The following is a 22,770-nucleotide window of genomic DNA, read 5'->3' as shown; positions in this document are numbered from 1 at the left end:
TCCCTAGTGCCACAGCGTCAAATTCAGATTCCTTTCCCTGGAGTCTCCCCTGCAGAAAAGGAGCTCATCTCTGTACTCGGGTCACTGCTCCTGTGCTGTCCCCAGCTGGTGTGTGAATGTGGGCCTGTTGCGGGGCGGGGAACACGGGGTTGGGGATATTGCTCTGCCTCACTAGCCGTCTCTGCCCCCAGGGCTGCAGTGCAACGCATCCGTGGACCTCATCGGCACCTGCTGGCCCCAGAGCCCTGCAGGGCAGCTGGTGGTTCGACCCTGCCCTGCCTATTTCTACGGCGTTCGCTACAACACCACAAGTAAGGGAGCCCGTGGAGGGCAGACGTCTCCTGGGAGGTGGGACAGGATGGGGCGAGCTGGAGACTTGTGGGAGGTGGGGAAAGTAAGAATGACAGTAACAGTAATGATAACAATACCACTTGTGGGTACAACCGCCGTCGACCCGAGGCCGGCCCCGTGCTCTGCTGGGCACTCCGCTCGCCACCGCTGACACTCACGGCACCCTGGAAGGTGCGGCATGTAAGTATGTTACATCACCAAGGCCTCTGAGGCTCAGAGAGGTTAGGGAAGTTGCCCAAGGTCACCAGCTGGTAAGAGGTGAAGCTGGAATTTGCATCCAGGCCTGACACTTTCTTAACCCAGTTCACAAACTAGGTTAACGTTGGCATGAGCCATGAACTAGGGCAGGAATCATCGGAATAGCCCCGGCTTTGCTCAGAGAGGTTACTGGGCCCACCCAGGGCCCTCCAGCCACGAGGTGGGGGACTCAGAGTTGTAGATCCACAGGTGGGGCTGGGGAGGGGGGAGGCGGCAGGGGAGGACAGACCCAGGCGGTGTTTGTTCAGATACGTGATCCCCACACAAACACGTTGCTCCCCTAGGGCCCTGAGCCTCTCCCTCCAGGCTTTGCAGCTTCTTGCTATGCCACCTGTCACCCTCAGAATTAATTTGCTCTCCCCTGTCAATGACTCATAGCCCCTGCTTATCGAGAGAGCAACAGCTGTAGGCCAGGGGCCCTGACCTGTCTGAGGGGAGGGTGGGGGTCCCTGGGTGGGTCCTTGGGGTCTGGTGGGCCTGAGCTCAGAGCCCCCCAAGAGGGGACAGAGGGTGACCACAGACACCAGGTGACTGTGTGACCTTCAGCACATTTTTTCCTCTCTTCTGGCCCTCTGGTCCCTCATCTGAGGATGGAGAGGACTGGATGAAATGGCTTCTTAAGACCTTGTCCAGCTCAGAACTCCCAAGTTCCTTCTCCTGCCCCTCCCTTTTTTACCAGCTGGATTAAGGGGGTTTGGGATGGGGGCCACAGCCAAGGAGGGGTGGGAGGGCCCTGGGAAGGTGTTGGGACTGGGCAGGAGGCTGGAACAGCCAGACTATGTAGCTTCACGTGTCTGCAACTGCACCCTGGGCCCCAGGAGGAGAAGAAAGACTGGGAGAGGTGTGGGGAGGAAGGGCAGAAGGACCTAAAGGAGAGTTTGCATATCCTGTCAGCTTCTAACTTATTTGGGCTCATTTTAGTAGGAAATGGAGGCCGAGAGGCCAAAAATGCCCAAGGTCACAAAAGCTTGGGGGCAGCCCTGGAACTGGGGAACCAGAGTCCTCCTGCTGTCCCACTCACCAGCTGGGGGCCGCGCCCTGGAGCTCCCCGGAAGGAGGCAGCGTTGGGGCTGGTGCGTGGTGGGGGGCTGCTTCCAGAAGGAGCCCCCCAACCCCCCTCACAACAGCACTAGGTCCCGTCAGTTCCACCTCCAAAGTGAGTCTCCTGTCTGACCCTCCCTGTCTTCCATCCCCAATGCCACGGCCCCCGTCCAAGGTACCCCAACCTGCAACCCTCGTTTCTCATCTGACCTTGTCACATCCTTGCTTGGAGTCAGCCCTCCTGTGGCTCTCAGTTGCCTCCATGGTCAAGTCCACCCTCTGTGGCTACAGTGCTGCCTACCTTTGCAACCAGTCCTGGCCACTCCCCACAAACTCCCTTAACTCTTGTCCCCAAGGGCCACTTGACATGCCCCAAATGAATCTTTAGTGCCTGGGCACAGGCTACTCGGTTTGTCAGCTGTAAGTGGAAGCCAGGAGTCCTGGGCTCTAGTCCCAACTCCACCTGTAACTGGTTAAGGAACCCTCTGCACTGGCTCTCTCTGGGCCGCAGTTTCTCCACCTGCAGGATGGGTGGGTGGTTTGGGTGAGGTGCTAGCTCAGCTCTTTGCTCTTCCCTCTGCGATCCCAGGAGAGGAGCTGGAGGAGGTGATGGTTGCTTGATGTGGGGACAGGGCCGGAAGCTCCCCCCTTTCCAGGTGCCCCCAGGGCCAGAATGATGAGGAACGCCCGTGTAATCAGTAGCGGCTGGGAACCCAGAATTGTGCCTAATCATTAGGCACTAATTAATTCATTTACGGATGAGGTGCTGCCAAGCCTTCTAGGCCTTCTCCTTAATGCTCCCCCTCCCGCTGCATCTGATCTTCAAAGGGATGGGAAGCATATCCAAAAATATCCATTTTCCCACGATTCTCCGGGAGGACTGCCCAGCTCAGCAATTAAAGACGAGGAGGTCGCATCCTCCCTGGCAACGATGTCTCGCTGCCTGTTGGGTCTGTTTTCCTGCCGGATCACCTCCTCGCTTCCCACCAAAGCCCGTTCGCTCCCTCCGGATGACCCATCCTGGGAGGGACTCCAGGCTCCTGCCCTACCTGAGGGAGTCAAAGGGGTCCTTGAGCCAAGGGCATGCCTCCCAGAATCCCCGCCAGTACCCCCTGTGATAGCAACAAGTGACGTTCTGAATCTATGTCAGGTTATATACATACAGCTCTAAGACAACAATAATAATAATAAAATAACAACTCACACCACATGCCAGGTAGAGCTCCAAGCACTCTATACATGTCCACCAAAAATGCTTCTCAACCACTGAGGTAGGCACCCTTGTTAATGTCATTCCTATCTTGCAGATAAGAAAGCTGAGAGGTTGAGGGACTTGCCCAAGGTCACACAGCTAGTAAGGGCTGGTGCCAGGATTTGAACCCAGCTGTCAGGGTGGAGAACTCTTAACAGCACAGTGTGCTGCCTCTCTTAAGGCAACCCCCACGCCCCCCACCCCTGCCCTCGGACCCCTTTCCATCAGATTCCCTGAGCCCAAGTCCCTTTCTCTGCAGACATTTTGGAGCAGCCTCTGGTCCCAGGCACCTCCCATCCATGGCAGGCACACGGGAGTCCCCTGCTTCCGTGCCTCCCCACCAAGGCCTCCCTGAAACCCCAGCCACTGAGCCCTCAGCCCTCAGGTAGCTTATCCCTCGTTTAGCAATTAGGAAGGAATCAGCAGCATCTTCAACTCTGCCCAAGGGTCAACTCTGCCAAGACTCAGGTCCACTGGCGGGGAAGCTGAGCAGAGCTTTAATATTTGTAGTGAGGTGAATGGACCTAGAGTCTGTCATGCAGAGCAAAGTAAGTCAGAAAGAGAAAAACAAATACCGTATGCTAACATATATATGGACTTTAAAAAAATGGTACGGATGAACCCAGTGACAGGGCAAGAATAAAGATGCAGATGTAGAGAATGGACTTGAGGACACCGGGCGGGGGACAAAGCTGGGACGAAGTGAGAGAGTAGCATTGACATATATACACTACCAAATGTAAAATAGATAGCTGGTGGGAAGCTGCTGCATAATGCAAGGAGATCAACTCGATGATGGGTGATGACTTAGAGAGATGGGATAGGGAGGGTAGGAAGGCGTCACGGGAGGGAGGGGATATGAGGATATATGTATTAATACAGCTGATTCACTTTGTTGTACAGAGGAAGTTGGCACAACAGGGTAAAGCAATTATATTCTAGTAAAGAGCTTAAAAAAAAAAAAAAGAGAGAGTCCATTTAGCCTCGTTTGCCCACCCGTGTGCTGCAGGTCGAGCCGCCTCTCAGCTGAAGGGCCGAGGAGTGGGCTTAGAGAGGAGGCCTCAGCCTGGCAGCCCTGGAGGCCAGGCCAGGGCTCCCTCTCTGGGGCAGGCAGTAGCAAATCCGCCCCCCGCCCCCCACCACCCACCCCATCCTCTCCCTCTTGTCTGGTGCTGCCAGCAGAGAGGCAGGTCCCAGGCCGGGTGGCCCCTTGGGGATCCGCTGGTCCAGCCCTTCCTCTTACACATGAGGAGAGGGTCCCGAGAGGCCGGCTGGCTGATATCACTCATGCAGCAAGGGGCCCCCGTTTCTGTCTGCCGCATGGTGCTCTGCCCCTGCAGGTCTCCAGGCTCGGGACTGGGACTCGAGCAGCTTCCCCAACCTTCCTTCAGCCCTGCTGGGGTGGGGATGTGTCGCGAAGTTCCGTGTGAGCCATGGAAAGGCCTGCAGCAGGGGACGGGCTCCGGTGGAACTGGCTCAAGGCTCTTCCAGCCAGCGCTGCCTGGAGTCAGGACCAGAATTTACTCGAGGAAACATTTAGGGCCACCGATGCCTGAGAGGGGTACAGGGTGGGGCAGGGTGACCTCCATCAGCAAAGAAAAGACTCCAGATTTGAATCTCCTTTAGACCCCTCCCTACTGGGTTTCAGGGTCCTGGTGCCCCCGGGGGCGGGGGGTGGGCAGGAAGGAGGGTGTCCCAGAGCCCTGAGGCCGGGCCTCAGTTCAGGCCACAGGCAACCCTCAATCTCCTTAGAAGGTGACGCGTTGTGGCTTCCAGGCTGGTGGCTACTTGGACCCCCACCCCTCCCCAGGCCGCTTGCCTGTCTTTTTTTCCCAAGTGCCACGTGCAAGGCTGGGAGCCAGCTGGAGAGGATCCTAATAACGAGATACTTGCTACATGAGACCCCCTCCCATGACACCCCCCCCCCCCGGCACATCTCCCATCTCCTGCCACCTGTCATTTTCTGTCCCAAGAGACCTCCACCATGCATGCTCCCACCACGTAACGCTCAAACCTAAGGCCTGCTGTAGGGAAATGCCACCCTGGGGACCGTCCATAACACCTGCCATGTGAGCCCCCCCCCACGGGATACCTCACCACAAAGAGTCCCACCGTGTGAAAACTGTCACTGCACGGTGCCACGTGAGCTGTCACCACACTCCCTTCCACATCATGCCCGGCCTCAGGAGTGAGAATTGACTCATCAGAACTCAACCATCTCTTTTGCTGCCACGTGAGACCCCAACATGGGAGATTTTTCAGAAGGGTGCCCACCGTGTAATCTGCCCCACACAAGGGCTTAAGAGGAAATAGCCCAGTGAGCTGGTGACGTCTCTGCCCGTGGGCCAGTCCTGTGGGCATCATCGTGCCAGCCTGGGTGGGCAGAGCCATGGCCCATGGGCAGACACTGGAGTCGCCACTGTACCTGTTGGGGGCCAGTGGGCAGAAAGATGCGGGAAGATGGAGCTAGTAAGAAAGCCCCTCTCCCCAGCCTCACCCCAGAGCCCCCCAGCAAGCCGGCTCCTGTGCTGGCCCAGATGGACGGATAGATGGACAAATGAATGGGCAGACAGAAGCTCGGTTACTCTTTGGGAGAGGAGCCATGGGTCACTCTGACTTTCTCTTCTTTTTCCAGACAACGGCTACCGGGAGTGCCTGGCCAATGGCACCTGGGCCGCCCGCGTGAACTACTCGGAGTGCCAGGAGATCCTCAGTGAGGAGGTGAGGCCCCGAGCCAGCTGCCCTGTCGTGAGCTGGGCCTGGGCCCCCAGCACAGCTCTGGGCCAGTCGGGTGGGGGAGCCAGAGGCTGGCATCTCTGCCCTGCAGAGAGCTGCCAACTGGGGAGCCAGAACTAGGCCAGCCCGTGAGTGGGCATCCTTGAGGGAGGACGAGGCAAGAGGGCAGCAGGCAGGCTCTGACAGCAGTGAGTTGAGTCTTCCTTCCTTCCTTCCTTCCTTCCTGCCTGCCTTCCTTTCTCCCTCCCTCCCTCCCTTCTTAGCTCACTGGGACCGGTGGTTCTCATCTGGTTTCCACCCCACCCACCTGAGCCACACATCCAGGTCCAGCCAGGGTCCTGCATCAGAATCTGGGATGGGGGTGGAGGGAGGAATGGAGCTGGAAAAAGCCCTCGAAAGAGCCTTTTAAATATTTAAATGTTTTTGAGAGAGACGTTGCTTAGACAGAACACAAAATTCAAAAAGTACAAATGGGAAAACAGGAAAGTCTCCCTCCCAGCCCTGTACCAGCCACTGGGCGCCCCCCCAGTTAGAGGTAACCATTTTGCCAGTTTCTTAGCGTTCTTCCAGAAACCGTCTCTGCATAGGCAAGCGGTTATGTATATGTATTCTTTTTTGGTTTTCACCCAAATGTTGCATATTATACACGTTGTTCAACACCTTGCTTTTTTCATGTAATCATCCATCTTGGCGATTGTTCCGAATCAGTACGTAAAGAGCATCGTCGTTCTTGTTTTTACATTTGCATAATATCGCAGTGTACAGATGTTCCGTAACTTATTTAACCAATCTTTGTTCTCAGTCTTTGGTTATGACAAGCAGTGCCACAAGGAATAATCTTTTCAGGGTGACGTGTGGCAGATGCACAGGCATATCTGTCGTCCTGGTGTTGCTCTACCTCTAGCTCCCTTGCCCCCTCACCTACATCTCCACTTACCCCTTCGCTGGGTGCCGAGGAAGGTGGGGGTCATGGAACTGGAAGGAGTGAGTACAAGGGAAAAGGCAGCTGGGAAACGCCCCGATGTTGTCCAAGGTCCCCAGGCTGCTGGGGTGTGGAAGAGAGGAGATAGGGTCTGGGTTTCAAGAATTCCAGTGTCTAAAAGATCTAAATTGGAAGGGACCTTGGGGACCCTCCATCCCATCTTGATCTGCCTGGTGATAAGAATCATCCCTAGCACTTGTTCAAGTACAGGACTACACCCAACATCCAATAAATCAGACTCTCCAAGGACGACCTGCGGATCTGTATTTTCAACAAGCACAGAGGGGGAGTGTGGGGGCGGGGGTGATGGGGAAAAAGTGAGAAACTCTGATCTAGGGTAACCTGTTCACCTTACAGAAGGGCAGACTGAGGTCCAGAAAGGGGGAGTGACTCACACAAGGTTACACGGCCAGAGTGAGTCAGAGCCTGGAACCTGGGGCTTTGGAGATGGCTCCCTTTGCCCACCACCAGGTACTCCGTGTGAGGTGAGGTTGATGGTGGGAGGATAGTTTTTCCCGCCTAGCACGCCCCGCCACCCTGAACACCTTGCTTAGCCGCTCCCCCAGGCTGCCTGGCCTCACATCACTGAGGTATTGGGGCTCTGCTGTCTGCTTCTAGAAGCTGCAAAGATGGGGCAGTGCTTAGTCTAAAAGAACAACACGCTCTCTAGTAGTGCTGCTTTGGCCGATGAAAGAGTTACTTGGGATGCAGGGCAAGAGGCTTCCTGGCATCTAAGTTCACAGGGGCCTGGACATGTGGTCCACCCCAGGCCGGGGTGGGTTAGCCCGGCTCCCCGACGTCCTGACCCGAGCAAAAGACAGCCCCCAGACTGCTAAGCACCCGCGTGGTGAGCTGGGATTGGGGATGAGGGCATCCACCTGGATTGGGGGAGGAAAGTAAGGTTCCTGGTTAGGAAACATAGTTGAACCAAAAGAATGGGCTTGGGTGGGGGGTGGGGTGGGCAAGAAGACCACTCAGCAAAGCAGGGAACACCTTACCTGGCACGAAGTCGAGGAGGCGGGAGGATGGGAGAGGCAGGTCAGTGGTCAGCGACGCTTAGGACCGCAGTTCACGCCCAGAGAGGGATGGTGTGGGGCAGGCACGGCTGAGGCAAGAAGTCTGCAACCCCCGGGCCCCTGTTGCGCCCCACCCTGTGCTTTGCTCACCCTGCTGGGTCTGCAGAGCCTGATGCTGACCACGTGTCCCCAAGTAGAGGTCAGGTCACCCGCCTCCTGCCTTAGGGCAGACACTCCTCCCCCACGCCAGAGGAGCTGGCACCTGTCCCCTTCCTCAGCATCACACCGCAAAGCTGGAGATGCCAAAGCTGCCCTCAGCCTCCCTCCCCGCATCGGAGCCTCCTGAATGTCAGAGAACATTCATGGTCCCCCAAATCTCTCCTGCTCTAATTTAAGCCCCTTCCTTCTAGTTGGCTCATAGGGGACACTCAGCAGCCCCCCTTGCCCCAACACCCTTCAAAGAATCAAGGGCAGAGGTCCCTTTTCCGCTCTGCAGCTCCCACCCCTTCTGCCTGGACTGGGGTCTCTCTCTCCACCAGCAGGTTAGAGGGAGAAGGGGGATGAGGGAGCACCAGCTTCTCATCAGGCCCCTCTTTGGCGGTATAATGGGAATAGCACCAGCTTTGCAGGCAGGAGCTTTGAGGTTTAGATTGTGGTTCCAGCACATGCGCTGTGTGACCTCGGGCAGGTAACTCAGCCTCACTAAGTCTCAGCTTCCTCATCTGTAAAAGGCTGGAAAGCAACACAATCTGCCTTCCAGGGGAGGGAGGGTGGTGTCCTCCTGCGGCTTGGCCTGTAGAGGGCGCGCCATCCACCCGCCAACCCTCCGCCTCTCATCACCTGAGCTCCGGTGGAGGTGGTTGTGTTCACCTGGAGTGGGGGGGCGGAGCGGGGTCATTGATGAGGAGGCCACAGATGACACGCGCACCCCCTTTCTTCTGGTTGCTGTGCTCACCCCCACCCGGCCTGCCCCTCCCACCCTTTTCCCGGCAGCCCCTGCGGGCCCCTTTGCCTAGCACTCTGGGTAATCAATTAATTTAATTAGAGAAAATGCCATCCCCTTCTGCCAGCCCCCAGCCTCGCCAGACCTCTCCCCACTCCCAAGACTCCTCATCCCCTCCTGGAGCTGCTGTGAAAGAGGAAAAGGAAAGTCGCCAATTAACAGAGAAGCCTGTTTCTCAGCTCTGGGTCTGGGTTCAGCTCTAATTAACATCAGCGCCCCCGGGGAACTGCAGACTGTGGATCCGCAGAACCGCTGCCTGTGAAATGGGACGTGCGAGGGCGCCCAGAGGCCCGGCCAGAGAGGAGACCTGCCCACAGCCATCGCCTCCGGGGGACGAGCCCCCGGTTGGGGAGCTTGCTTCATGCGTGGCCGGGCTCCTGCACTGACCGCCCCCCAGCACCCTCCCACACACTTGTCTCCCCCCACTGCAGCAACGCCCGACACCCCCCAACTGCCCCAGACGACTGTCCTGTCCCTGTCCAACCACCCCCCACCCCGCCTCTCTTGACACTTGCACACTGCCATCCTGGGAGGGCACACACCTTGACGACACATCCCTTGACATGAAAGGGACTCTGGGGGTGTAGGCTTGTGGGCCATGGTTCACTGCTCACAGAGAGGGGTTGCTTCGACCAGGGCTTCTGAAATGCTTAGGAATCATCTGGACTTCTTGCTAAAATGAAGATTCTGACTCAGTGGATCTGGGGCAGGGCTTAAGATTCTGCATTTCTTAAGATTCCTGCAAGTTCCTAGGTGATGCTGAAGTTGCTGGTCTGGGGACCACACTTTGGGGAGCAAGGGGCTGGAGTGCCCAGGGGCGGGGTGAGGGAGTAGCTTGGGCAACTCAAGGGGAGAGGAAGAGCCACAAAATGGGGCAGGTAGGAGTGAGAGAGAGCCCAGGGCAGGGCACTGGGCCGGGGGCGGTGGGGACCAGGCGGGGAGAAGCCATCACGCCATTCTGAAGAGGCATGGGGACAGGCCTTACGCTGCCACCATTTGGGACCAGGTGTGTCTTGCAGAGTCTGGTCGTGAGGGTGCAGTGGAGTGGCCTCTGCCCAGTGTGCCACCCTCCTTAGGGCACCTGCCAGTCTCAGGTCTCCAAACTAGACAAGACAGAGTGCTGGTCAGGTCCCCAGGGACCGGCTATGTCCCTCTGCCCGTCAGGCATCCCAGCTACTTCTGCAGTTAAGGGTGGCTTTCTCTCAGGAGGTCACTGACTGTCTCTCGGGGTGTCATCAGGGTCTCCTGGAGCGTCACTGGGTGTCTCCTAGGATGTTGCTGGCTGTTCTCTCTGGGTGTCATTGAACACCTCTCAGGGTATCACTGGCCAGCTCGAATGGTGTCTCTGGCCACCTCTCCTGGTGATGCCAGTCACCTGTCTGGGTGACACTGCCGTCTCCCAGCAGTCTTCTCGGGCTCTCTCTGCACGGTAACCCCGCAGCTGCCTCGCCGTTTCTCAAATTGCGTCAGGCTGATGTGGCGGGTGAGAAGCAGGGCTCGGACCCAGCCTGGGCCCTCCAGCTCAGGGAGTCAGGCAGAGATGGCCCTCTGCGTGGTTTGGTCCAATCCTCCCCTTTCAGCCTCGGTGGAGAAAACCCCTCGTGAGCCCCCTCCCCCCTCCCCATGAAGCTCCCCGAGAATTCTGGGCCCAGGACAAAGACAGTGCCTCTGTTTTCAGTCCCTACTTATCCTCCAAGAAATGCACCGTGGAGACAGAGGAAGGCGGGTCTTTAAGGCCACGCAGACCTGTTGCCGTAGCTGGCTGGGCGGCTTGGGCCGATGTTGCAGCCCCTTCAACTGGAAAAACGGGGACAGAAGGACAGTCTCAGGGAGCAGTTGTGCGAAAGAAAAGCAATGATGTCTGTAAAGCCCCTGCGCAGCGCCCAGCATACAGTCAGTGCTTAATAAATGACTCATCCAACCCCGAATCGAAGGGCCCCAGCTCAGCCTGCTGTGTGGGGCAGAGGCAGTGAAGGGCCTCCCTGCACGCCGCTCATCTTGGCCACCCAGGCCTGTGCGTGACGCTGGGCCATCACACCGTTCTGGGCTCCACGGACGCTGTCATTACCCTGGGGCCTCACAGCATGGGTTTGTGGAAAATTTAATAAAAGGAAATGCAATATCAGCTCCAGACAGGCTGGATGTGTGCATATCTGCTGGAGTCTCTGGATTTGGCACCCACCGCCAAGTGCGCAGAGAGGCTCCCCCACCCCCGGATGTATCTGACGGCGGTGGATACCCTCTGCCCCTCCCTGTCTCTCTCCCCACTGCCTCCATGTACACCTCGCTGGCTCTCAGCCCTTCAGAGCCTGAGCTGCTAACGTGATTTCCTGTCATGTCCCTGCAAGGCTCTTCCGGGAAAACCAGCCCCTAGAACAGAGCTACCTGGGCCTTCTGGGCCTCGGAACGTCTTCGCTGAGGACACCCCTTCAGAAAGGGGTGCGGCGGGGGCCGGGGAGAGCAGGGGAGAGAGGGCCTCACCCCTTCTCAGATGGCTGCTAGGTGTCCTACTGCAGAGGTACACCCCTTGTCCTTGGGCGGTTGAGTTTGGGCTTCGGTGTCCTCATCTGGAAGACGGGTAGGGCTGGACTCGATCCCTTGGGACCAGCTCTGATGCCCATGGATTCTGTAATTCTGACTCCTGTCCACAGAGAGCTAGGGGCCCTGGGGGCTCTGAAAGGGTGAACAAGTCTCCTGCCAGCTCATCTTTTTCTCCATCCTTGCCCATTTCTGGGCAACACCGTGCCCAGGCCCCACCCCAGAATCTGGAAAGGGTGAGAAAGGGAGAGGTTAACAGGGACCCCCTCCCTGAAAAGCCAATGGTTTTCCAACATCCATTTTTCCTTCCTGCACTCGACACGTAGTTCCGGGACTCCACCGTGTGCCGCACTCTGGCTCTTTAGCCCCTGCCCTCTCAGGACCTAGAAAAGGGTGATGGGGGCCTTTGCTCTCACGGGGTCAGGAGTCTGCAGAGAGCGGGGCCCTGGGGACCACCGGTCCCCCGTCACGGGGTGGGGACTCGTTTGCTGCCTCAGCACCTTGCGAATCTGCACATGAAGGTGAGAGGTGGTTTGCAGCTGAGTGACCTCGGACGAGTCCGTGTACTTCTGGGCCTGTTTTTCTGCAAAATAAGGTACAGACCCTCTACGCGCTCTTCCCCCAGTGTTGCCTGGAGGGTTTGAGAAGATAATAGATATGAAAATACTCTGTAAATGGGAAGGCTTCAACACACACAGAGCAAACGTTGATTGGAAAGGGGGCTGCCGTGTTTCCTGGCTTCCATCAGTATGTGAAATGAATTAAGTAACAACATCGGAAACTTTGTTTTCATCCCGGGAGAGGGCGCCACTGACTTCAAGCAGACCACCTGGGCCGGGGTGGGACCCGGGAAGCCAGCTATGGAGCCTAGAGAAGGTTTTTATGGTTTCTAGTGATTCTGTGCAGGAAAATCCACTGCCCCGCCCCCTCCTCGTTGGAAGGGGCGGGCCTCAGCTGCAGCGGGAGGGACTTAGGTGTGATGGAGAAGGTGGTGGCCTAGCTCAGAAATGGGAGGAGGATAGAAGTCCTAGAGGGTTGGTGTCGGCACCCACAAGGGCCACCTGGTGTTTGGACTGAATGGAAACGTGGGCGTGAGAGCACACATGTGAGTGAGCTGTGCACACATGTGAGCTGTGCACACGCGTTCGTGCACGTGGGGTGGGGAACCGTATGTGATGTGGAGATTCAAGTTACCTGATAGTTTTCCCACAGCACAGAGCAGGGCACAGAGCATGGGGTTTGGGGACAGACAGACAGACACTGACTCAAATTAGACGGCCCTGCTCTAGGGCCACACCTGACACGTGGCAGGGGCTCAGGAAGGGAGAACGACGGCTGTCGTGGCCCACTCTGTCCCACGCATCTGGGGGCACGTCGAGTGGGCACAGGGGGGCAGCCGTGCAGGAGCCTCACCTCTGCCCCCTCTCCTGCCGTAGAAGAAGAGCAAGGTTCACTACCACACTGCTGTCATCATCAACTACCTGGGCCACTGCGTCTCCCTGGTGGCCCTTCTGGTGGCCTTTGTCCTCTTTCTGCGGCTCAGGTAAGGGGCCCTGGCACTGTCCCCCACCTCATCCCCAGGCCTTGAGCAGGGCGGCGAAGTAAGATGTGGGAGGCAGTTCTGGGCTGGGGGAGTCCTGTCCCCTCACCTCAGTAGGCGGGGTGACAGATATAGAGGCCCCAGGCCTCTTGGAACATCTGGGAGGGTCACTTCTGTACCCCTGCCCAGTGACTGCAGCGGGGAGGGGAATGGCCAAAGCCCAGGCTTGCCTCGTGTCACCCACACCCAGGCCAGGCTGCACCCACTTGGGAGACCAGGAAGGTGGAGCCCCCTTTGGGTTTGAGCCTGCCTGGGCCCAGCACGACGGCCAAGGACGCAGGTGGCAGTGCCAGCCAGGTGTGTGCCAGGAATGGGGGGTGAGAGCAGGGGCGGAGCGTCAGGGCTGAAAGCTGGGAGGGAGGCGTCTCACTGGAGACTTTTTATGTTTTCTCAGCCTCAAACCTGGAACTACAGGGAGGGAGGGATGCTTATGGGAGAAAGGGCAGCCCCTGGTCCCCACAGCACTGCCCGCGTGGCAGGCTCTGCCCCTGTCTGGGTGGACCACAATTCGGCGGGGACCTGTGGGATATCAGGAGAGCCACTGCTGCCACCTCCTAATGTGACTTAGCCAGCCCGCCCTGCTCAGAGCCTCAGTTTCCCCATTCATACATCTGGGCTGGAGTGATGCTGGTGGCCTGTCACTCATCTTCTCTCTCCTCCCCTTCCTCCTGTCACCCACCCTCCCCTGCTGCCCCCAGGAGCATCCGGTGCCTGAGAAACATCATCCACTGGAACCTCATCTCAGCCTTCATCCTGCGCAACGCCACGTGGTTCGTGGTCCAGCTCACCATGAGCCCAGAAGTCCACCAGAGCAACGTGGTGTGTCCTGGCAGGGCAGGCTCAGGGTCAGAGGAAGGGTCCGGGTGGGGCTGCGCTTGTGGAGGAGGGACCGGAGCTCGGCCTCGGAGCCCAAAGCACAGGAGTGGGTCCTCAGGGGTGCCCCCTCCTGCCCAGAGGAGACCCCAGGCCCGGGGTGGGCTGCTGCTTCTGCTCCCTCCCATCCCCTGCTCCCTGGTTGATCATCACCTCTGATGGGGAGGGCGGCAGGGCTGGTGCAGGTTGGTGACAGCCGCCTACAACTACTTCCACGTGACCAACTTCTTCTGGATGTTCGGCGAGGGCTGCTACCTGCACACGGCCATCGTGCTCACGTACTCCACCGACCGGCTGCGCAAGTGGATGTTTATCTGCATTGGCTGGGGTGAGCGGGCCAGCCCCCTGCCTTGGCCAGGCCGTCCTCTCATCACCCAGAGACTCAGGCCAGTCAGCTGGGGGCCTGAGACCAAGGCCAGGTTAGGGTGGCAGGGTTTGCACACAGCCCTCTGCCCCTACTTGGGGGCAGGGACAGCAGGAACATCTTGAAGGAGGCAGGATGGGCCAGTGGGTTCCTGGGGGGACCCCTGCCCACTTCTAGGCCTGGGCTGCCCTTGGGTCTTCCAGGCCTGCATCCCCCAGACTCCACCAATGGGTCATGTGACAGCTGGTCTCTCCCCTAGGTGTGCCTTTCCCCATCATTGTGGCCTGGGCCATTGGGAAGCTGTACTACGACAATGAGAAGTAAGTCACCTCCTCTTCAGTGCCCTCAGGGTCCCCTGAGCCTCGAGGTTTAGGCTGCCAGCCCTGCTCTGCCTGACCCTCCCCAGGGACCCTCTGCCATGTCACCTTCCCTATCAGGGCCAGTCTCTTCATCCATATTATAGGGAGGGTGCTGGGGGTCAGACTCAATCTGAGGCTCCCTAGCAATGCTCTGCCTGAGGTGGGGCTGGACAGACGGGTCCGGGCTGTTTTATCAGTCTTGGGCTTTCATGACAGGCAGAACAGCCTAAAGGTTACTGGCAGTCCCTGCAGCCAGACCACCCAGGTTCTGAACTGTGGCTCCATCCTTCAGTAGCTTTGACCTTGGGCTAATTACTACAGTGTGCCTCAGTTTCCTCATCTGTAAAATGGGCATCCTCATAATAGTGCCTCCCTCAAAGGGTTGTTGTGGGGATGACATGAGTTAATATATGTCAAGCATTTAGAATGGAGTCTGGCACATAGCAAATGTCATATAAATATTTTCTATTAATAAAGATTATTTTAACAAAAGATTCGAGACTCCTTCTAGCTCTGAAGTCCTGAAGCGCGATACTTAAATGGAAGCAGGTGTTTCCAATTGCCCCTGAAAACTGCATTTCTGCTCCAGTGGTTCTCAGCCTTGGCTTTCATTAGAATCACCCAGGAAGCTTTAAAAATTACAGATGCCCAAGCTTGACCTCCAGAGACTTGGATGCCATTGGTCTGGAGTGTGGCCTGGGCACCAGGATTTTTTAAAACTGCCCAGGTGGTGTTATTGTTTTTTTGTTTTGGTTTTGACTACACCAAGTCTTAGCTGTGGCATGCAGGATCTAGTTCCCTGACCAGGGATGGAACCTGGGCCCCCTGCATTGGGAGCTTGGAGTCTTAACCACTGGACCACCAGGGAAGTCCCTGCCCAGGTGATTCTAATGTGAAGCTAAGATTGAGAGCCACTGAAAGAGAGAGGCAGAAAAAGCGGACAGAGACGGCCAGGTGAGGTGCCAGGATCTGCTTTGCCAAAGTGTCCTCAGGAACCCACTGTCTGTCTGGGGTTCCAGGCGGCCTCCATCACCATGGCTATTCCTCTCCACCCCTGACAAGGAGCCTGGAAAATTATATTTACATGTATAGGGTGATCCTTCCCGACTCCAGCCCAGCCTGGCTGGCTCTCTCTCTGCATTTGCACAGCCGGTGGCATGGCTGCCTGGGCCGTGCGTTGCGGGCAGCAGACAGACAGGACTGAGGGCTTGGCAGTGATTCAGGGATGATGGCCTGGGTTGCAGAGCAGGAACATTGTAAATCCTGGGCAATGGAGCCTATGCCTGCAGGTGTGCAGGTGAGTCCAGGGAAGGAAAAAAAGGTTTCAAAAAGCTGCCCTGTGTGTGTGTCTGGAGGCACCTTGGAGCAAAAAGGATGATTGAGCTCAGAGGAAAACTGGTCTGAGCATCTATGGAGCTCCACCTTGTGGTAAGATGCTGACACTGCAGCAGAAGGGATCCAGGTGTGAGGGGAGAGAGAGCGAGGGAGAGAAATTGCACGCCCCGGGGCCAAGGGCTGGACCTGACCCCAGGACAGTTTGCATTTGGTCTGCATGGTATTTTTTGAAAACTTGAATTTGTCTCCAACCTTGAAAAAGTCAAAAGGTTTCACATAAAAATCAGTTTCTTGATTATGGAAGCATCATGAGATCTAGGTACTGAAGATTTGCATGCCCGAGGGTCTATCATCTCTGCACAAGGACATAGGCATCCCTATATGTCCCAACCCAACCCACTCCCCAGACCTCCCTAGATCTTGCTGGAGAGGAACTCAAGAAAATGCATAACAATTCTGCCTCGCAACTGGTGGACCCTGTAGAATCTCTGCCTCAAGGTCATTCGGGCTGCAGTAAAACAAATTCAGAGATTGTTAGCTACTGGGGGTCACCGCATGACAGGTACAGGGCAAGGGCCCCCTTGTGGGCATGCACCAAAGCCACAGTGGGGACCGAGGGGAGCAGTGTGTGTTGGGCCCATGCCTGTTCTATTCAGTGGTCTTTTCCACGATCCCCCTCCCTGCCACAGTGCCTGCTTCCAGCTTTACATCTCGAAGGATGCTGTCCATTCTGCAGATGGAATAACTGAGGCATTGTGGGGGGATCTTGACCTTCTGCCAGGTTGGAATTGGGGCACCCACATCCTGGCTTTTGGCCCCAGTCCTGCCCTGGCCAAGCCTGCTTCTCCCTCATGCCACTGGCCTGGACCCAGATAACCCTCCTCTTCTTACCTCTGTGGCCTTCTAGGTGCTGGTTTGGCAAAAGGCCTGGGGTGTACACCGACTACATCTACCAGGGCCCCATGATCTTGGTCCTGCTGGTAAGAACCCAGGTGGGGGGGCAGGAGAGGGGGGTCAACGGGGAGGGGCAAGCAGTGGTGACTGCGGACTGAAAGGATCCCTCTGCCTAGAGTTGGGGGGCACCAGGCCGGGAATATGCAAGGGCTGGTGAAGGCAGAGGAAGAGCAGCAGGGGGGAGGAGGCCAGGCCTGGGACGGCTGAGTCCCTGCCCTGTCTCCCACCTTCCCTCCAGCATCTTGCACACGTCCATGCCTAGGCCATCCCACTGTGTGTCAAATTACAGATCAATTTCATCTTCCTTTTCAACATCGTCCGCATCCTTATGACCAAACTCCGGGCCTCCACCACGTCTGAGACCATTCAGTACAGGTAACCAGACCTACTGCCCCATGGGGGGAGCTTCAGAGATCCCAGCCTCTGACCCAGGGTTTCCCCCCAGGCCTGAGAGTCCCTCCTGAAACCCCAGCTCTCCCTGTCTCAGACATCCCAGGGATCTGCTACAGCCCTCCCCCAGACCCCATCCTTTTCACCAAGCCAGAGGCCCCAGTCCCTTCCTGGGGCGGGCTGTGACTCTGGGCCTCTGCACACCCCCGCCCCACCCCAGGAAGGCTGTGAAGGCCACTCTGGTGCTGCTTCCCCTCCTGGGCATCACATACATGCTGTTCTTCGTGAACCCTGGGGAGGACGAGGTCTCCCGGGTCGTCTTCATCTACTTCAACTCCTTCCTGGAATCCTTCCAGGTACAGCCACCCACCCCACCCCACCCCCTCCCCCGACCCTCACTCCTGTCCCCTGCACCTCTTCGGGTGGGGATTCTCCCAGGCAGGGGCCTGGAGGGGCAGGAGGCTAGGGACAGGAAGCGGACAGCCCTGAGGCTGGGTGGGGCCACCCCGCCCCAGTCCCTTGACCCACTTTCTCCCCTCACCCCAGGGTTTCTTCGTGTCCGTGTTCTACTGCTTCCTCAACAGTGAGGTAAGGACCTGGAGCCCCAGGACTCGGGACGGCAGGGGGCCTGCTGGGGCCAGAGTCCGTCCGTAGCTTCCTCCTGCCCGCCGTGGCAAGCCCACTTCTTTGCTCTTATAGGCAGTGGGTGTGGGGGGCCGGGGTTCCAGTCTCATCGATGAGTCTGTGAAATGGGATGTTGAAAACCAGGAAGCGGAGCCCTGGGGCAGGGGGTTATGTAGGCTGAGGGCAGGAGACGTGTGTGGGTTGAAGGTAGAGATTCTTCATGGCAGAGGCCACATGGCACCTCTGGGTGGGTTTGAAAAAGGCACCCCTTCCTCAGGATGCTTGAGAAAATTGTCCTAACAAGTATGCAGATCAACAGTGTTGATGCTGTGAATGTCGCTGCCTCCTGTGTGGCCCCCTGTGCACGGCTCCCCTGTGCACGGCTCCCCTGTAAGTGGATGGTGGCAGCCCTGGGGGAGCAAGGGGAGTCCTGAAACCTGGGCTCAGACCTTATGCTCTGCTCCATGCCCACAGGTGCGCTCTGCTATCCGGAAGCGATGGCACCGATGGCAGGACAAGCACTCGATCCGCGCCCGCGTGGCCCGCGCCATGTCCATCCCCACCTCCCCCACCCGTGTCAGCTTTCACAGCATCAAGCAGTCCACAGCGGTCTGAGCTGGAGGGCCGTGGAGCCGCCCCCAGGATCTATGGTTGAGAAGATGGTCGCCAGGCTCAGCCAGCTGCCCTGTCTGTGAAGGGGACCAGCTCCCTCCCACACCCCAGACCCCCAGCTGAGCAGGAGTTTCAGGCCTGTGAGAGCAGTCCGGGCCATGGGATGAATGGAAAATAATCTATAGGCCTGGGCTGGGCCCAGGGCTTCTGGCTCCCTTTTGCCTCAATCCTCCCTGGAGAACAGAAAAGAAATGGAGTGGAGAGGAACAGCAGGGAACTCAAAGCAGCACGTGGGTCCCTCCAAGAGGTGTTTTTTGCCCAGAGTACAAGATGGCGGCCCACTGGAGAGTCCAGGCTCAGCGACCAGGGGTGGGGGAGCATTCGCTGCTCCAGGGGCATCATGGGAAACTCTTGGGACAGCATCCGAGCCACAATGATGATGCCTCCAGGCCTTAGCAATGCTTTCCAACACCCCTGGGAACCAAGGCCGTGTTATCAGAAGCCCTGGCGACATTGTTAGAAATCAGGTGGCATCATCAGACATCAGGCCACATCACCGAAATCCTCCCAAGCCACCAGAAATTCCTCTGACCCCGTGGCACTGCCACCAGAAATGCCCTGCCTCGCTGCCTTGCACCCTTGGACCTTTACTACCCCACAGCCTACACGGGTTCCCCCTCCTTAACCTCCGCCACGTCTCTCCCCCCTTGGTGATATGACAGGGAGGTGGGAGAGTGACAGAGTGTCCTGGAGCAAGAGCCAGTGTGTGCTGCAGCCAAAGCCAGCCTCCCTTTGAGGGGCAGAGAACAGTTGGGGCCACTGAGCCTGCTGTTTTCAGTGGCCTGGCCTCTGGGGCAACCCCTCTGCTGGTCAAAGGGATCCTGTAGCCCTTGGATGCCCTCTGGGGTGGCATCATTAGCTAAGCAAAGAGAGAAGGGGGGGTGCTCGGCCCCTCTCTGCCCCAGCTTCCTCAGAGCAGGATAAGTGGCTCTTGGGACAACCAGCCAGCTGACTGCGTACACTCCGGGTAAAGACCTAGCCATGTCCAGAGGTATTGGCGAGCCAGAGCAGGGCTTTGGGGCAGCAGGGCTGGGAGATGGGGTGGCTGGTATAAATAATATTTATCTTTCAACCAGCACTTGTGAAGGCCTGGTATGTCCCGGGGCTGGGTAGAGAGGGTGCCACAAAGAAACGGAGGCCGCTTTCAGCCTTTAGGCTGCTGTGTGGCTGGGGAATGTGATGGCACTCACACACCTGCCGAGAGTGGGGTGCTCGGGGAGCCCCTGAGGGCTGGGAGAGGACTTAGGGGGAGGGGGAGGGGGAGGGTCTGCCGGGCCCAGGTAACAAGGGCAGCTCTTGTAAGGGGATGAGCTGTAGGGAGAAGGTGAAGGATACCGCGGGCGGGGCACAGCTTGAGCAAAGGTTGAGGCCATGGGACCAGGCAGGAGTGTGTCCCAGCCCCAGGGGAGAAGCTGAGCTGGAAACAGGAAGGAGTTAGGAAGCAGGGGAGGATGAACAGCTTGCCTTAGCACGCAAACCCCAGAAGCAGACTGGGAGACAAAGCTTTGAGAACTGACTGCAGGGCAGGGGCGCACACGCCCACCGCTCTGAGCGGCTGCAGCTCGGTCGTGCTGCGGAAGCTGAGGGAGCCGGGTGGGACCCACACCTGCGTCATCCCACCAGAGGGACAAAGGATATGTATCCACCAACTCCCAGGGGGCAGTGATTCCCTGCACCTTCTGTAGAGGCTGGGAGAGCACCTGGGCACAGGTGGGCCATGCCCTCAGGACAGGAGGTGGTTGGGACACAGAAACTCCACCCAACACACTCAGGCCTGGGCTTTGCGGCGGAGTCTCTGACCCAGAAAGAGAGCCACGTGGCTTTGTTGTACGTGTGTGCGTGTGTGCAGGCATGTGCACGAGGACACCTGCACACGTGCACACAGGTGCCTATGGTATCGGGACGCCAGGACAGACCGGGATGACCACAGCGCTGGGAACCCAGAAGCTTCTGCTGGGGAAGGGAGGTCCAGTGGGTGAGGGTCTGGCTGCTTCCTGAGGGAGGAGCCAGGGGTGTCCCTGAAGGCCGTGTGGGGTACCCTGCTTTGCCAACTCTTTAAGGAGAGAGATGGGGGACCAGTTGAACAGAGGAAGCCACGAGAAGTGGATCAAGTGGCACCAGGACAGAGATATGCTGACAGCTTCCAGAGCAACTGGGATGGGGGGAGTCCCATAGAGCATCCTGGCTGACAAGAGGGACCAGAAGTGACTGTTGAGTCTCAGATGGCCACAAATGAGGCACAAAGGAGGCATTTTTCTCAGTGTTGCCTTCCACCCAATGAAGGAGAAGTGAGAAGGCGACGCTTTTCCTGGACAATGTTGGGATGTGGGGTGCTGGGGCATCCCAAGGGGAGAGGAGCCTGAGAGGGGCTGTGGGGACTGGGAGGAGGGTTTATGGTCAGGAGGTCTTGAAGGGGCCGAGCTGAGTGGTGCCTCCTTTCCTGCTTGTGCCTCCGGGCTGTTCTAGCTGATGGGCACCCTTCACACGCCTACCGTGCGCTCAGCCCCGTTGCGGGGCGGGAGGGGGAGGCGAGTGGCACCCCCAGGACGTACGCTGGCAACGGGCTGCAGGGCTCAGAGCTGCCGGCTCTGGAAGGCCGTGGGAAGACATGCAATGTGAGGCTGGCGGTCATCACAGAAGCTGGGCAGGCAGGGGCTGGTCCAGACGAGCCTTGGGAGCCCTCTTATCCAGAGACTGTCTAAGGGTAGGGGGTCTGCTGGGGCACAGCTGGGAACACCTGGGCGGCAAACAACTGCAGCCCCTCCCGCCAGGGGCAGGTGTGCCGAGTTTAACGCTTCCACGGACGCCAGGGCCAGGGCCAAGGCAGGCCCCTGATGGAGTTTCTGAGGTTTATTCTGCCCTGAGCTTTGGCTTGTGGGCGGGAGGGAAGGGAAGTCCCTTGGGGCTGTGGGGGGGGCGACGGGCCTGCAGACACACACATCACCACGCTGCGGGAAGGGGCCCGGCAGCTGCAGGCTGGGGGTCACTGCGGGACAGGCCCCTCTCTCAAGCTGGGAAGACTTTTTCTCCGTGCCACACCCGGAAGCTGCAGTTCCCTAAAATTCCCCCGACCTGAGCCCTTTGGGAGGGCTCACCCGTGGAGGAAAAACCACCCTATGGGGTTTGGGTTTTCCAGTCTGGACTCCCCACCTCCCTGAGTGTGACGGCACAGCTCCTGCTTTGGAGTCCTTGGCATCCCCCCACCTCAAGGCCTCTTCTGTCCCCCTGCTGCCTATGGGACCAAGACTGGGACCCCGATAGACACCCTAGGACCTGAACGCAGGGCAGAGGGTGCAGATCAAGGAGGAAGGGAGATTTTGGAATTCAGACAATAATTAATTGTGGGCATTTACAGATTGCTTTTCAAATCCACAAAATGCTTGATACCATTCACAGAAGTAGGAACAGAACCAGCCCATTCTCCAGCCGAGAAAACTGAGGCCAAGGGACTCCCCTGAGATCTCTGGCTTCAAATCCAGGTCTCTTTCCACCCTATTAGTTGACTGAAGTTACTGGGCCTGGGTTTGGGGAGGCCAGAACTGATAAAGCAGCTCTGGGGGTGGGGAGGGGACAGAGAGGAGGCCTTGGGGTTTCGAAGGTCTGACTGGGGACGTGTCCCAGGCAAAGAGGGGACTGGCCCAAAGACGGCCCAGCCAGTATCCGGCTGCTGAGCCCAGCTGGGTGGGAACAATGAGGGTTCTGTACATCCGGCAGCCCCGTCCCCACCTTCCCAACCTCCTGCACCCCTCCCCTCCTTAAAATGATGCTTAACTGCCAAGAGTGCGGCCCAGGTCACCAGAAGGCTCTGTGGGTCTCCCTGCCCAGAGCCTCCAGCTCAGGGGTCTCTCAAGCTCATCTCATCCAGCCCCATGACTTCAAACTCACATGCCCACCCTTGGTTCAAACAGAGGGGGTGCTTCCTACATTTCACCATCAGCAATACCATCACTGCATGTTCACGGGGAGCCCCCGTGCTAAGCCCCTTACCTACTGATCTCATCTACTCTTCATACCACCCTATGAGACAGGAACTGTTATCCCCATTTAACAGATGGGGAAAGTGATGCCCAGAGAGGTTAAGAGACATGCCCAGGAGCATCCAGCAGTGACATGGCTAGATGTGAGCCCAGGCTGGCCTCACTCGGCCCCCCACGGCATTTGACCCCTACGCAGCAGGAGTTCTTTGTAGAGTTCCCCTCCCTGCCCCACTGCTCCCTCCAATCCTTTTCCTAAGGAAATTCTTCAGCTTCTCCAATTTGCAGACGCACAGGGTTCAGAGACAAAGCTGGACGCAGGAGTTTGTGCCTGCCAAGCCTGGAGCTCAGATGGTCCACTCCCTGGACCAGCCCAGCCTCCAGGCCGGCCACAGGTTGCCAGCCTCCTAGGGTCCCTAGCCCTGTCCCTGCTTCATTTCAGAGCATC

General features: G+C 57.9%; 1 protein-coding gene across 2 annotated transcripts in view; it reads left to right on the top strand.

Annotated features, from left to right (window-relative positions):
- Nucleotides 1-18,291, top strand: part of CRHR1 (corticotropin releasing hormone receptor 1) — a 34,813-nt gene extending 16,522 nt beyond the window's left edge. The window contains exons 4-14 of one of the 2 annotated variants that reach the window (XM_057715362.1): nt 192-311; nt 5,538-5,623; nt 12,614-12,720; nt 13,476-13,596; nt 13,825-13,978; nt 14,274-14,334; nt 16,616-16,688; nt 16,952-17,037; nt 17,273-17,408; nt 17,599-17,640; nt 18,151-18,291. In XM_057715362.1, coding sequence (XP_057571345.1) covers nt 192-311; nt 5,538-5,623; nt 12,614-12,720; nt 13,476-13,596; nt 13,825-13,978; nt 14,274-14,334; nt 16,616-16,688; nt 16,952-17,037; nt 17,273-17,408; nt 17,599-17,640; nt 18,151-18,291 — 1,127 coding nt within the window. The remainder of the gene's footprint in view (nt 1-191; nt 312-5,537; nt 5,624-12,613; nt 12,721-13,475; nt 13,597-13,824; nt 13,979-14,273; nt 14,335-16,615; nt 16,689-16,951; nt 17,038-17,272; nt 17,409-17,598; nt 17,641-18,150) is intronic. The other variant, XM_057715363.1, reaches the window with a different exon arrangement.
- The last annotated feature ends 4,479 nt before the right edge of the window (nt 18,292-22,770 follow it).

Source organism: Hippopotamus amphibius, chromosome 17 (genome assembly GCF_030028045.1).
Source record: "Hippopotamus amphibius kiboko isolate mHipAmp2 chromosome 17, mHipAmp2.hap2, whole genome shotgun sequence".
Lineage (NCBI taxonomy): Eukaryota > Metazoa > Chordata > Mammalia > Artiodactyla > Hippopotamidae > Hippopotamus > Hippopotamus amphibius.
The sequence above is the reverse complement of the archived record's forward strand: the minus strand, read 5'-3'. Positions and strand labels throughout refer to the sequence as shown.